The sequence below is a fragment of the Tetrahymena thermophila genome, assembly GCF_000189635.1.
Source record: "Tetrahymena thermophila SB210 genomic scaffold scf_8254444, whole genome shotgun sequence".
Lineage (NCBI taxonomy): Eukaryota > Ciliophora > Oligohymenophorea > Hymenostomatida > Tetrahymenidae > Tetrahymena > Tetrahymena thermophila.
In genome coordinates this window covers 385,252-401,284 of record NW_002476224.1, presented here as the reverse complement: position 1 = coordinate 401,284, position 16,033 = coordinate 385,252, and the positions used below count along the sequence as shown (strand labels likewise).

Genomic DNA, 16,033 nt, shown 5'->3' with positions numbered 1-16,033 from the left:
CCAACCCCCAACCCCAACCCCTCAAATTTGTTAATATTTGCTTTATAAATTATTTCTTAGCTTATTAATTTCTCCTAAATTACATAAAATATATAAAAATATCAGAATTGTATGGATTCTTTTTAATTTTTTATTATGTAAATAAATTTATAAAAGGTTGTAAATCAAAGAAAAATAAATGAAATACAGTCTTTCTCAATCAGGAAAGCCGCGTTATTAAAGTCAATCTTAATAAAATACTCTATACCAATAAAAGGTTACAATTTAGTGTATTAGCTTCAATGAGATTCTAATAAGGACACGAAATGAAGAAACGTGGAATATTTTAAAGACAATTATGGACAAATAATAAAATATAGTGATGCCAATTAAAGGCGGATATGGTGGATGGAAAACATAAATAAAAAACTAAAAGATTATTCACGATTTAATAAGATAATCGAATATAAGAGTAGAAACTATGCCCGTTTAATATTCTAATTTGTTTAAAGAATTCAATTTTTACAAATTTATGGAATCAATCAGCTAGGGCTAAGCTGATGTAAATCCTTTTTCATAAAATAACTAATAAATAAAAAGGAATTTCGATGTCCTTCCTGAATCGATAAAATAGAGTTTATTTAAATTTCAGAAAACAGGAATTGAATTTGGAATTCAAAGAAATTGTAGGCTACTTATTGGCGATGAAATGGTAAATTGTTATTTATTAATCAATATAATAAATGTAAACTGATAAAATTAAGCGCGCGAGATATAAAAAATTTTTTTATAAAGTTTGTATTATTTGAAAATCAGTAAAATTCGCTCTTTTTAGTAAAAAATATAATTCTTTTTCTTATTATTTTGAGTAATTCAATTAAATTAAATTAATTTTATTTCTAAAATTTATTTATAAAATTTAATTTCCTAAATTAAACAATTTAACAAATTTATTTTATCCTTATTATCATTTTAAGTTTTTAATTTATTTAAATTTGTTAAATTTTTAAAATTAAAACTTAAAATTTTATGATTTTACTTAATCTAATTTAAATAAAATATTGATTTTAATTTTAAGAAAGGTTCATTGAGCAATTAGGAAATAATTTAGTTTGAATTTTATGATTATTTAAATATTCAATATTAATAAAATATTAAAATTTTATATCTTCGATTAAGTTTTAAATCAATTTTAAAATATTATATATATTATATAGGGTGTTGGAAAGACTCTTTAGGCTCTTTGCATTGCTTATATTTATAAAGATTAATGGCCTTTACTGATTATATGCCCCTCATGTCTTAGATTCACAATTAAGTAAGAAATAGTAAATTGGTTTTCTGAGTATATAGACCCAAGTCTAATTTAGGTAGTTAGCAAAGGAAGTGATTAGTTGTTAAAAAAAGCTGAAATAGTTATTATAAGTTTTGATGTAGTTAATAATCTTTCTGAAGTAATTCAAATAAAGAAATTTTAGACATGTATTATTGACGAGGCACATTACCTTAAATCATTAGATTCCTAAAGAAGTAAAACTATTGTGCCACTTGTAGAAAGAATGAAGAATGTCATTCTTCTGACTGGAACACCAGCACTTTCAAGACCAAAAGAACTTTTTAACATTCTTAAAATTATTAGACCTGATATATTCAATGATTTTAAGATTTTTGCTTATAGGTATTGTAATCCTAGGCTAAATAAAATTGTAAATTGCATCAACTATGATGGCTGTGATAATGAACTTGAACTAAATTTTATTCTTTCAGAAAGAATTATGATTAGAAGATTGAAAGAACAAATATTGCCTGATTTACCATCAAAAAGAAGAAAAAAAATTCTCATAGAAATTCCTTAAGGATCAAAAAATAAAATAAATAAAGCAGTCAAAACAGCTAACGAGAAATTATTTTAAATATATCTTGCTAAATAAATGGAATCTCAGTATTTAGATGATGAATTCTAAAATCTTAAGGAGGAGCAAGAGAATTAAGATTAAATGAAGAGGACCTTCAATTTTGTAAAAATTTTTTAAACAAATATTTAAAAAAATGCTGAGAATATTTAAAAATATCATTTATTTTATTACTTAATTTTTATAAAATATAAAAAATTATTTTTAAAGAATTTATTTTTATATTTCTAATAATTTTCTCTGATGTAAAATCAAATTTTGAAAATTCGAAAATCAAATATTTATAAAAAAATTTTAATTTATAAAACATATTTTCGAATAATTAACCATGAATTAGGTGTATCAAGAAACAGGATTAGCTAAGCTCGATGCTGTAAAGGAGTATTTAGAAGATTTAATGGATAGTTAAGTGAAATTGATAATTTTTGCTCATCACTAATAGGTATTAGACAGAATAGAAAAAATGGTAAAATGTGATTTTAGGAGATAATATATAAGAATTGATGGGAATGTTAAGTAAGAAGAAAGAGTTGATTTAGTTAATTAGTTTTAAAATAATACTAAGACTACTGTTGCTATTTTATCTCTCCAGGCAGCCTCTCATGGAATTACTTTAACAGCTTCTTCTCATGTAATTTTTGCAGAATTATATCCTACCCCTGCTGTTATGCTTCAAGCCGAGGATAGATCTCACAGAATTAACCAAAATAATAATGTTTTATGCCATTACCTAATTGTAACTTAATTAATTTTAAGTTTTTATTTCATTTTAATATCAAACAAATTATGTAAAAACCGTTTTTATAAAGAATTTTTGAACAAAGAGGAAGCTTTTTTTTAAAAATGATAAGGGTAAAGACACTGTAGATGAAGATATATTTAATCTTTTGATGTAGAAGTATAAGGTGACTAGCTCTATTTTAGATGGATAGAGAAAAGACCTTTAAATAGATGAATTTTAAGTATTTTAGTATGACTAAGATAAAATGTAAAATAGCTAAATTGAGCTGCTAGATGAAAAAAATAAAATTGAGTAAAATTCAAATCAACAAATTATTGAAGAACCTTTATAGCCAGATAAGATAGTATAAAATGATAAAGAAAATTAAAATAATTTAATTAATTAAAGTTAACTAAATAATTTATCTAGCTAAGATACTATTTTTAAGGATAGAACAAACTAAAGTAATTCGCTTCATTTATTTAGTGATTTCAATACTCACTAAGAATAAGTTAGGTTAAAGAAGGAATAAGATCTTTTAATTAACAATCAAGAAGTAGTTAGTTCATAGACTTTCAAATAATCTCTAAGTATACAAGAAAACAGTAATGGTATTATTTTTGAGATTTTAGACAATAACGATACAGATATAAACATATAGATGCTAAGTGAATTGTTTAATCAAAAAACTTAAAGCTATTAGGAAAATGATATGGATAATAACTAGGACTCTTTAATCTAAAATAATGAAGAAATTAAACAAAATATTTTAATCAATACTCAAAAACAATTATAAAAAGATCAAGTAAATAACTTTTAGTTTATATTCGATGCAATTGATGAAATTTAAACTGATTCTGAAGTAGAAAACTAAATTAATTCAGCAAATATCGTGGAAAAAATAGAGTAAAAAAAAGAAAGTAAACTTTTATAAAATGTCAAGAATTATTTTTAAAGCCAATCTGAAGACAGTTCTTTTGAAAATTAAGATGCAGAAAGTTGCGATGGAAGTCAATTTTAAGAGATTTCTACTGAGAAAATTGGGTTTTAAGAAGAAAAATAGATCTACTAAGGCTCTAGTATTATTGATTTGTTTGCATTTAAAAGAAATTAGAACTAAATTTCTAATTATAGTTTTGACGATTTAAATGAATCTACATAGACAATTTAAAAATAATAAATAAATTAGAATACTAATAAATCTAATATATTAGTCAGTTCTGATAAGGAAATAATAGAAATAGAACCATTTTAAAGTTAAATTTAAGCATAAAAAATAAAAAATGAATAAAGTAACTAAGAAAAAGAAATAATTCAGTAAAACCTTGCAGAAGATAGAATTTAATAAAAGACTATTTTTGACTCCTAAAAATAGAATTCAATAAATTAATTTGAAAATAATCAGAATTGCAAATAATAGCATTAAAATTGTTAAACTAATATGTACAACAACTAAAAAAATAAAAATATAATTGCTATAAAATCTGAGAGTTAAGTTTGTTAAACTTAATGTTAAGCTTAAGGCAAAATAAGTAAAATTATCTAGCCAGAAATATCGGGTATTGAATAAAGTTAAGCTTTATAGCAATAAATAAATAAAAATAGTTATGAAAATAAAATAGAAAATTAATAAATCAGAAATACTTAAACATATTAAAATGGAAATTAAAATTCAAAAGAATTAAAAAACCTTTGCAATGCATAATCTATTCTATTGAAAAATACATAAAACTAAATTGAAAATATTCCTTCAGTAGGATTTAGCACAAAGTAAGATTCATTAGGAAATTAAGTTACTGAAAAAAATGATCCATTAAATGAATAACAAATGAATAATTTGTCTATTGAGGAATAATTCAATTAGCAAGTACAAATTGAGATAAATAAAGAATAAAATGATTTCTAAAATTAATAAAGCCCTAACAATTCAATGAAAAAATAAAATTCAAATACTTCTATATTATTTTTGAATTAAAAGGTTACTGAAAATTAATTAAATCAATCAACTTGCACATCTTAAGCTGATTTTTAAATTTAAAAAAATCTAAAAACGCTTGATGAAAATTTAAACGATAAAAAAGACTAAAGACTTAACAACATTTAATGCTTTCCATAAAAAGAAGAAGAGATTCCCTTAAATATAAATACTTCAAACTAAAATAAAAAAATTAGTTCACAACTTAATATTATATACGCTGATACAGATGACTCTAATAATAGTGATGAGAGTGATGACGATATAAATTTCGAAATTTAATTAGCTCAAAAATTTAAAAACCAAACAAAGTAGGAAGTTATTAACTAACCTTCAATTAATGGACCTAATGAACTAAAATAAAATCAAATAAATCAAGCTCAAACTCAATAAAATAGCAATTCTGATAATTTAAGCACTTAGTATACTGCATAGAGTATTTATTTAAATGAAAAAAATTAGAGAAATTCCTGTTAAACACAAAAAAAACTTTAAAAGTCACCTCCACAATAATAATAAATATAATCTTTATAAAAAGCTAATTAATAAAATTCTGTAACCTCAGAGTCTTATGAAAAAAAGTAAAAAATTTAATAAAATTTTGTTAAGCTTGATGAGCTTTCTGGTAATAATTTTTGCTATAACTAAAGTACTTAAGGTAAGGTGGAGTCAATGTTAGAAAAAAATAATATAAATAGAAATAATTAAACATAGATAGGCCAAAACTTTTCTATTATAACATAAACAGAATAATAATTTCAACAAAAGCGAAAGAGAGAATAATTTGAAAATCAAATATTCTCTAGCTAAAGCGATTCAGATTAGTAAACTGAAAAAGATATTATGAAACTAAAATCAAAATAGTTATAATCGAAAAGAAAATGACCATTGTAACTAAGATAATATATATTATAATTAATTGATTATATTTTTTTGATAGGTATATATCTCTAAAATTATATAAATTTGAAAGATTTGATCTTAATTATGTTAATAAAATTAATTAATTAATTAATTATTCTAAAATTAGACATAAATTTTAAATGAATTTCTGATGAAGTGATCTGATAACTTCTTTTGAATACTTAGTAAATTGAGTTCATGTTTTTTATTGTGATTGATTTTTTTCTGATTTTTTAGATAAAGAAAACTATTTTATTGGGCATTTTATTAATTTAAAATATGAGCTTATATAAATATTCTCATACATACTATTCAAATTTTTGAATTTAATTTAATAAATAACACCTCTTTTATGACGTTTTTATCTTTATGTAAGTAAAAATATGATTAAATATTTCAAATTAGAGGATTAATTTTTAAAAAGAATTTTTCAATCATTCAAATATCTGTAAATTTAATAGTGGTAGTTATTTTTTTTATAAATATGAGCTCCTGCATGTTTACATTTTACATAAAAAATGGAATTAACCTAAAATTATTCTTAAATTATCCTGGAGAAGTAATTTATTTTAAAGGAATTAGAAGCTAAAAGAAAATTAATTTATATGCTATCTGTTTTAAATAATTTATTGAAAAAAGTGAACATACAGGTAATATATATTTGGTATATTCAATAAAATGTAGATTAATTTGTTTGTGTGAAAAAGAAATGTAAAATCTTTAAAGGATATATATTGTATTTTGCTTTTATATATTTTTATTATTTGGTAAATAATACAGAATAAAGTATTTAATAAAACTTAAGGTGACGAACTATTCCTTATATTTGATTGTTATATCAAATTTCTAAGTGCATCATTACTTGCAAAAATATTGAGCATTTAGTAGTTAGAATTACATACTGCAAATATAAAAAACAATCATACATAAATAATAGACATACTTTTATCAATATCCATATTTATTTGTTTTAAACGACGTTTGAATGTATAAATCTCATATATTTAGAGAACAAATGCTCTTTAAGTAGTCACTTTATTCAAAATATAAATAATTAACTTGCATGTTTTTTTAATTTATATTATCTAATAATTTATAAATAAATATCGTGAACATTCAACTATAAACTAAATTCTTATCATTTCTTAATTGAAAATGCGTCACAAGCTGATTTATTAAAAGACTATATTTGCGCAATTAGAGAAAAACACAAATCTATTGATTTTGCTTTATATTGAAATAGACTAGAGAAGCACTATTTAGGCTAATCTATCAATATGTTACGAGACGTTTCTATCCCCTCACCTTTTTTTTTTTGCTTTATTATCAAAGATGTGATAATAATACTTCAATTTGCTTTATCATAATCTAAATAAATTATTTGAAATAGTATCTTTTCAAACTAGACCTTTTGCAGTATAGAATTTTTAAGACTGTTCTATTTACTTTTTAACTCAGTTTTCTTTTTATAATAAATACTCCATTAATGTTTATATCCTAATTTATTAACTCTCAATTAAGCAAAGTAGATGTTAATAAATTTATTTGAATTTGTTAATCTTCTAAATAGTAAGCATAACTTAGCTAGGGCTTTATACTCAAGTCCCCCTTTTTGGCGATTATTTAAAATTAATTTTATAAAAACCATAGTAAGTTGTGCTCATTAAAGAGAAGAATTAGTATAATTTTCTATAAAAATTTTGTAAATTTAATATATCTATGATTGATATTTAAATAGAATGGAGTGGGTGGGTAGAAAAGTGCTTTTTTGTATTTATTTTTTAATAGTAAATAATAACTTTCATATTATTAGAAAGAAATCTATCTATTTATTTATCTAGCTAGCTTTACTTTTATTGATTAATAATAAGAAGATTATGAATATCAATCTAGCTTAAATTAAATATTTGGCAGAAGCAAAAAGAAATTCTCAGAAACTTTTCAAAACATATAAAAATTAAATTACAAAAAAAAAGTTAAACTGAAAAAAAAAAAAGATATAAAGAAAAAATAATAAAAGCTCAAAATAAATGACTAATACTGCTGTTGACTCTAAGTCTGGTGATAAGAAGGCCTTCGAATAGATAGTATCAGAATAATAATAAAAGGTTAAGGACTAATACAAGTAGACCACTATGTTCATCAGAGAAAACTATTTGCCTCACTTTAACCTCTATCAAGTATTTTTTTAAATTCTTTTTTTTACCGCAATAGTCCTAATGATATTTTACAAAAACAGCCTAGTTTAGACTATTTCAAAACATTCTAATTTTATTTTAAATTATTTAAAAATAGAAAACTATGATTTATAAGAAAATGGCTTGTTATGAACAAAATTTGGCTGATCCTTCTGTTTATTACTCTTGCATTGAAAAGATTGACTAAAATATGCAAACAAACTCTATGAGACTCCAATAAAAATTCGCCAGAATCGATGTAAAAATAATTTCTTATTTAAAAAATACAAATAAGTTTAAAATAAGCTAGGAAATTATAATTTTATTTCATAAGATCCTCTTATTTGTTTGCTAAATAAGCAAAATTCTTAGTTTTTAAGTAGAATAAATAAAAAGTTTTAGATACATTTCTACTTTTCAGATAAAATTTTAAAATAAATTTAATTTTAAAAACGAGTGAGTTTAAATACTAAATATAGAAAGAAATTCTATTTAATAATGCTGTTTAAATTGTTTTATTTAAATGAATTTTTTCTTAAAATAAATAGGAAAAGGATAAAGAATGCCAAGACTCTTGCACCAAGAATTTCAGTGGTTCAGATAACTTCATTACTTGCATGCAAAAATGCTCTGATATCCTTAAGAAGCAATCAATCGATATTTATGAAGAATTCTACAAATCCACTATTTCTGATTTACCTGAATTCAAGAAAATTAGAAAGTGAAGAACTCAATAAATGTTTAAAATAAATCCAAAAACAAAAAACATCCAACAAACAAACGAAAGGGTTTTGAATTATTAAAATAATAATTTATTAAACATACTAATTGAATTCTACAAAAATACAATCAAATCTATGAATGCAAAACACCAACTTTGGTATCTAAAAGCATTTACTCCTTGAACACATACATACATACATTCTCATATTAAATGAAGCTAAAATAAAATGTTAATAAAAAATAAACAAATAAACAAATAATAATAATAATAAATTAATTACATATATTATAATATCACAATAAATATAATAATAATATATTAAAAATATTATAATACCCCAATAAAAAATAATAATTAAATTTTCTACTAAATTCCATAAAATAAATATATAATCAATTTGTATTAATCCTCTCCATTTTTCATCTTGTTTATAGCTGTCTAATAAACAAACCCTTTTTTAAAATAAATAAGCAAACTATTTAAAAATCAATTAAATTAATTTGTTTTCTAAAAATATTTAAATTTGTATTTTATTAATATATATTTAATAGTATTTTAAACTTTATATCATTTATTCATTTAATAGATATTATCTTTGAATGATTTTCTTATTGATAGAGCGTTTTAGAAATAGTCTATTTTTACAAATAGACTAAAATTATTACTAAAAAAATTTTAGATTTTAATTTAGTCATGAATAATCAATTTACTTCAATTACTTAAATATTTTTGATTTTATATATATTTTAATATTTATAAATTTTTTATACTAATTCCAGCCAACTAAACAATCAATTTATCTTAAATATTATCTATAAAATTTTGTGTAAAAAAACAACTTTTACTTGAATATATTTAATTATTAAACAAATTCAGTTTTGTTAATTAATTAGCATTTTATAAAGAGTTTATTTTAATCCAATAAATTAATTAAATTAAAAATTTAAAAGAAGAAAGAAAATTAGAATAACAATTATTAAGCTTCTATGCTTTATAATAATAAAAAATGATAAAAACTTTATATTAAATTTTTGCAAAAACAACAAAATTTTATGGTTTTAACAATTGAATCAATCTTTGCTCCATTTAAATCTTTTAGTGATAAGTTTTTTTTTAATGGAATTAAACTTATAAAATATTTTTTTGGGATTTTATAATTAATTTATTGATTTTAAATTTGAGTAAAATTTATATCCAAAGCTAATTTAATTAATTTTAGGTACTTTATTAAAGTTAAATAGATAATTTTTTTAATAAATTTAAATAAAGATTATATTAATTTTTTATTTAATATGGAAAATAAATTTTTTTATCAAAATAATCAAATTAATACCATTATTTATTTACGTTTTAAGAAGGAAAATTAAATAAAATGCTCTTTGAAGAGATAAATATCAAATAAATTAATTAACTCATATATTCTTTATTAAATTTGTTTTATTTTTAATAGTTTTTGTTTAAGATTTACAAAAAATTATATCAAGATTACACTAAATTTTAGTAAATTTTACTGGGTATATATTTTGATTTCTATTTTAATTTTTCTATTGTTTTGTTATAATGTTTAATATGTGTTATTTCTATAAGCTTAAAAAATATATTATTTGTCATATTGGTAGGTACTGTAAAAAGAATTAATTATTCATGGATTTATCTTTGTTATTTTAAAATTAGAATAAATATTTGTGATTTAGATATTCCTCATTCATGATTACTACTTATTAATTTATTAAAATAAAATTACATCTATCATTAATATGGTGATTTTTAATTTATTTACTTATTTGTTGTTAAAAACATTTTGTAAAAAGATATCCATCAAAGAATATTTTGTGTACACTTAAAATAGTAATCATTAGTTATTATGAGCCAATAGCTCAGATAATATAATTAAGTGTCATAAAAGTTAATTTGCTTAATTTAGATAATTTATTGAAAAAAAGAAGAGTAAAAGCAACTCTTTCTAGAGTAATATAAACTAGTAAAGAAAGATTGCTAGATAATTATAGGATTCATAAATTAAGTAACATAGAATAGTAGTTAAGTATGTTGAACTCTGTATAGTAACAAAAGATTATGTTCCATCACAAAGTGATGTTTGAAAATCTAGAATTGTAGAGGAAATAAAGAGTTTTGAGAATGCCTATAAACGGGGTTCCTTTTCATAAAGTAGTAGAAGAATTCTGTAATAAATAAATTGATTTAAAGAGCGATTATGATAGCGAAGTAATACTTCATATAAAAATTTATTTTTTTTATAACGCAAAATAAAGAATATTTATTAGAAGCTGGAGATTTTAAATATAAACTAACAGCCAACCTCATTTATATTAAAACAGAACCATTTTATTTGTGTTTATTTATCCTCTTATTTTAAGATTATTTCAAGGTTATTATAATTGCAAAGTAAATCAAGAAAAGAAATTCAAGCACTTCAGAAGGCTTTCGGTTAATTAAAATTTTTCATGGAGGCATAAGATTATTTAGCAAAAAAAGAGTTTGAAGGACTTCTTCAGGAAATATAATATGAAAAATTTGATAAATATCAAACAGTTTTCGAATTTGGTACTTTGTTTTTTTAATAACTTATATATAGAAGCTTTTTTCAAAAAAAGTTGATTGATTTAATGATTATCTCTCAATTATTTTATTAAAATTAGATGAGCTTGGATATAAGTATTATATAATTTTAAAGGGTTCAGTGTTTGTTTAAATTCCCAATAAAAATTATAAGAAATATGAAGAAAAGTAGAGATTAGTAATCGACTTAAAAAAAGCTTCATAGTTATCTCTAAGTGCTTAATAAAATAGTAAAACTTCTTCGAGAAAAAACTCATCTGATTCTTCTTCATCATCATCTATATCTCTTAACGATACACCACCTTAACTAAATTCTCCATTAAAGCCTTTATAGAGTTCCTAAGCTATGAAGAATTAAAATACAAAATCTTAAATAAATGACTTCAAAAACTATTTTCAATTCCAAGATTAAGGAACAACAGCGACTAAAAATAAAAACATAGGTATGTTATGTTATGATTTTGTTTTAAAAGTACTTATCAATTTAAAAGCTGAAAGAAAGTTATAAATAATAAATCGATATTTTTGTTAAAATTGAACCAGTGGTAAAATCTGTAGTTATAAATAAGCTAAAAACAGATAGGAAGAAAGAAAGAAAGATAAATATTTTAGAATTAAAGATATTTATTTATTTTACATGAATTTGATAATTATTGTGATTTTTTACCATTAATTAATTTATTTTACATTTTTATAAAGAGGAAATTTAGAAATAAAGTAATCCAAATGCTCGAAAAAGTGTTATCCTTGCTATAAACACAATCAAGCAAGTTAATAAATTTGGTAAAATTCTATTTAATCATTAAATTTTTTTAATTAATCTTACACTTTTTATGTTAATTTTGTATTCATTATTCTAAAAATATTTATTAATTTTAATTGTATAAATTTGTTGTTTTTACTATAATAATCTATTTGTATTTATAATAAACCAGCTAGCAAATTGAAGCATGAAAAAGAAAAAAGCTAGTTTTCAACTCAGAAGTTGACAGCAAGGTCATAGAACTAGAAATTGAGTCCAAAAAGCAAGTAAAACCTAGAAGATGAAGAGGCATAAGCTTCTTAAACTCAAATAGAAGTAGACCCCAAGGAGAGAATTTCAACTATGTATCCATAATTCGATATAGTGAGAGAGCTTGGAGCTGGTGATGCTTTTGGAGAAATAGCCCTCATGAATAATGCTAGAAGGACTGCTAGTATTATTTGCAAAGAGGAGACCACTTTTGCTGTGTTATCGAAGCAGAGTTATGATAAGATACTTTCATAATATCACCAAGCAGAATAAGAAAAAAATATAAGCTTTCTCAGGGAATTAACAATATTCAACTAACTTGGTAAGAGTAAACTTGATGCATTATACAGGCTCATGGAAAAACAAGAATTAAAAAGGAATTAAATAGTTTATTCTGAAGGAGATCCTGCTAAATACGTTTATTTTATCAAAGAAGGAGAAATTTAAGTAATTAAATTAATGAAATAATCTATGGTTCAAAATATCAAGAAAATTTAATATATATTTATATTAGGTCTCTCAATAATGTGTTCAGTAAAATGAAAAAAAAAATAAAGATGAAGGTGACCCAGAATATTCTAAAATGATGAGTGACTATAATCTAAAGTGGAAAGGATAACACCAAAAAGAGAGCTTGAAAAGAATTAAAATTGCTATACTAGGCAAAAACAATTATTTTGGCCAAGAAGAAATTATTTCCAATATACCTAGGCTCTATAGAGCAGAAGTTTTTTCAACTAATGCAGTATTGTATTGTTTATCTAAACAGGTAATTAACACTTAAATTATTTAACAAATGTTAATCAATAGAGACAATAATTTTAATTTACTTTTTTAAGAAATTTTTAAGCACTGTTAAGATGTTCAGCTAATCAATGGAGATAATGAGGCAAGAGCTTTCTAAGAGAGCAACTTGGAGAATTAATTAATTAGAAAAAAATCTGACTACGAATAAAAAGATAGATCACGAAATTTAAAAGGTTTAAAATGAAATAGTAAAACTTGAATTTGCAAACCAAACTCTTAAAGAGAAGCACGAGGTTGCTACTTAATTTATAGCATCAGATATAGATGCATTCTAAAAGGAGCATTAAGAATAAGATTACATAAAGCATGGAATAATTAGGTATCTATTTAACTATTTGAAAATAATATTTTTTCTAATATTTTATAATTTTTTCAAATAAGGTCTGAAAAAGATGTTAATAAAATAAATGAAGACATTTTAAATTAACTAAAAAGCAGTAAAAAGAAGAAAAAATAAAAGTAAATTATCGTTGATCCTAAAGTGAAGCTATTTAAGCTTACTTTAAAAAATAATTTATTTTAAGAAGAAACTGATAAAATTAATTAAAGAATGAAAAAGAAAATAATGTCTCCCAGAGATTTTAAATCTTTTTTATAGCTATCAAGCTAAAAAATGATTAGCTTAAACTCTCCTCGTAATATCAGAGGAGAAATGGTGAAGGAAATATTAAATTGCTATGACATGAAAAGCAATAACCAATAAATTCCGGAATTTACAGAAGACCAAAATTAAATTTTCTCTAAATTTAATGTCAATTCATTTTAAAATCTTCCTGTAGATTATGTTACACCTTTTAACAGTTCCATAACAAATTTAGAATCAAAAAATGAAGCTTTGAAAAAATTTTAAAATTTACTTTCATCAAATCTTAACAAAAGTAATGATTTCTCTGTTGATAAAAGCTAAAATAAAGCTAAAAATTTATTTACTTCTCAAAGGTTTTCTTTAGACTCTAAATACATTTTGTATGATGAAAACACTCCTCAAAGTAACAAAAGTAATCTATAGGATCATGCTATTGATAGCTAAAACCTTTTTAATAAAAAAAAATCTTCGTTTCAGATAAAAATCCATGGAAGATAAAGTGAAGAAATTCAAATATTAGACCAAAATAATGAAAAGGAGAATTTAACTAGAATTAAACAAAAAAGAATTTAAAGTGCACATCCAAGATTTGACAATAACTCAACAAAAGAATTTAATCATTAGAAGTATGTAATATTTCCTTCTTCTAATTTTTAAAACAAGCAAGATACTTCAAAAAATGTTCAGAGTATGGTTAGTATAACTAATTTAAATTCAGAGCGTAAATTTTTAAGTAATTTTAAATCAATCTAAGAAGAGGAATTAGATTCTCCTGTTCTTTTTTATAAGCCACAATATAGCCAAAGCAACATACAAGCATAACTATTGACAAATCTTTAGTTAGGTAAATTTGTTAATAGTACTATCTATTAGGATAATACAAATAAAAGCAACACTAACAACATAAATAAAAGTGGAAGCTGCAATCAATCTCCAACAACAAGATAACCACCCTAAATAATTTAAGACTAACAAAATAATAAAAAAGAAGAGCATATGAAATTATCTTTGAATACTGCTCAAAATGATTAGCAATAACACAAAAAAAATACCCAAGTTCCTAATAAGTCTAAATCAATATGTTCCTCAGAATTTTAATAAAAGAATCTTCAAAATAAATAACAATAATTATAACAACAACAATTTCAGCTCCAAAAAAGTAAATAACAAACAAAAAAAATAACCTATTTAAAAGCAAATAAGACTTTCTCAGTTATAAATCAAAACTTAGACCAAAAACTTAAATCATTTTTTGATACTAGGAAAATAGTTCAAACGAATAATCCTTCAAAAATATAAGAATGTCCTGATAAATCAGTAAACATAAATTAAAGTAATCAGATCTATAATAAAAATGTAAATAACTAGGATTAAAATTAATAAAAGTAAGCTCAAGATTAAGGAAAAGATAACTCAGATAACTAAAATTAGATAATTTAGAATTAAATATAATAAAATTCAGATAAAAATTAAGATGATTTTTAGTAAGCAAGATCAAACTTAAGCATAGTTTTAACGAAAGAACCATAAATAAAATAAAATGCATATTTAAACTTATAAACATCAAAGAATTCATCAGAAAATATTTTAAAATTTAATTTGGATGACACATAAATAATATCTAAAAGAAAAAGGCCTTAAAGTAGTCTTATAGGTTCTACTCTGACTCAATCAACAATTAACCTCAAAAACATGTTACAATCTCCTGATAGAGTTAGTAGAAAAGATTTGGCCATTTCTCATTTATGCTCACCAATTAGTGGGACTGATTTTAAACCAAGTTTTGAATACTTTTCAAATAATTCAAATTTTAATAAGTAATTCAGAGTGAGCTATTTAAACACCCCTATGAATATTTAACAATAAAACCAAAGTATTTAGCAGCCAAATGAATTTAAATACGAAATAAATAATTAAAATATGATGAATAATAGGTAAAATTAAATACATAGTTCTACATAGATTAATTAAAATACTGTTTCTTTGTAAGATTTGCCATTTTTTCCATCAAGTCGCAGCTAAGTTACTTCACCAAATCATTAATAATTTACTATACTTCGCCCTAAATCAAGTAAGATCAATTAACAAAGCAAAATAAATGATTCTTAATCTAAAAATATTCATATGGACAAGCTTAGATTTTTGAAAAAAGATATAGAAATCAAAGACCCTTTTAAAAATAACTCAAAATAATTTAAAAAACTTATGTCTGCTTCAACTAGAAATTTTGTTTTACAGTAAACACCAAAATCATAACCTTAAATTCCAGTTTAATTTGCTAAAGCTGAGTGATAAAATAAACTGCAATCTTTTTAAAATAACAATTTAACACAATAAAATAATTTGCTATTATAAAAAATTTTGAATTTCAAAAACAATAAAAAAAATATAATTTTATTTCACATCACAAAAATTAAAATATGATTAAAATAAGAGTTTTTTTATAGTTAAAGTTAATAAATAAATTATCTCAATGATTTTTTTAAATTTATTTTGTAATAAATTATTGTTTTTAAATAAAAATTCAACAAAACTCAAATTTTTTCTTTTTAACAAAAAAAAGAATAAATTCTAAATCTTTTCTTTCTTTATTTTTGTTTTTTTGTTACATGAGATTCAAAAGTTGAATAAAAAACAAAAATTTAATCTTAATTCG

At 22.0% G+C, this 16,033-nt stretch overlaps 3 protein-coding genes across 3 annotated transcripts; all 3 read left to right on the top strand. All coding sequences in view use genetic code 6, as the record gives it.

The window, feature by feature from the left end:
- Positions 1 to 101: 101 nt before the first annotated feature.
- Positions 102 to 5,753, top strand: TTHERM_00585520 (helicase carboxy-terminal domain protein; the record flags this gene model as incomplete). The annotated part of the gene is made up of 4 exons (XM_001032657.2): positions 102 to 691; positions 1,197 to 1,997; positions 2,230 to 2,628; positions 2,744 to 5,753. Coding segments are annotated over 4 exons (4,518 nt in total), but the record flags the coding sequence as incomplete, so codon positions are not given.
- A 1,768-nt stretch (positions 5,754 to 7,521) lies between these two features.
- TTHERM_00585510 (hypothetical protein) lies at positions 7,522 to 8,393 on the top strand (the record flags this gene model as incomplete). Its single annotated transcript, XM_001032656.3, has 3 exons — positions 7,522 to 7,671; positions 7,787 to 7,927; positions 8,217 to 8,393. The coding sequence occupies 3 exons, from the start codon at positions 7,522 to 7,524 to the stop codon at positions 8,391 to 8,393; spliced, it is 468 nt and encodes a 155-aa protein (XP_001032656.3).
- A 1,904-nt stretch (positions 8,394 to 10,297) lies between these two features.
- On the top strand, positions 10,298 to 15,669 carry TTHERM_00585500 (cyclic nucleotide-binding domain protein; the record flags this gene model as incomplete). Its single annotated transcript, XM_001032655.2, has 8 exons — positions 10,298 to 10,618; positions 10,771 to 10,957; positions 11,053 to 11,415; positions 11,672 to 11,755; positions 11,908 to 12,431; positions 12,499 to 12,753; positions 12,824 to 13,110; positions 13,173 to 15,669. The coding sequence occupies exons 1-8, from the start codon at positions 10,439 to 10,441 to the stop codon at positions 15,667 to 15,669; spliced, it is 4,377 nt and encodes a 1,458-aa protein (XP_001032655.2). The 5' UTR covers positions 10,298 to 10,438.
- Between the last annotated feature and the right edge of the window lie 364 nt (positions 15,670 to 16,033).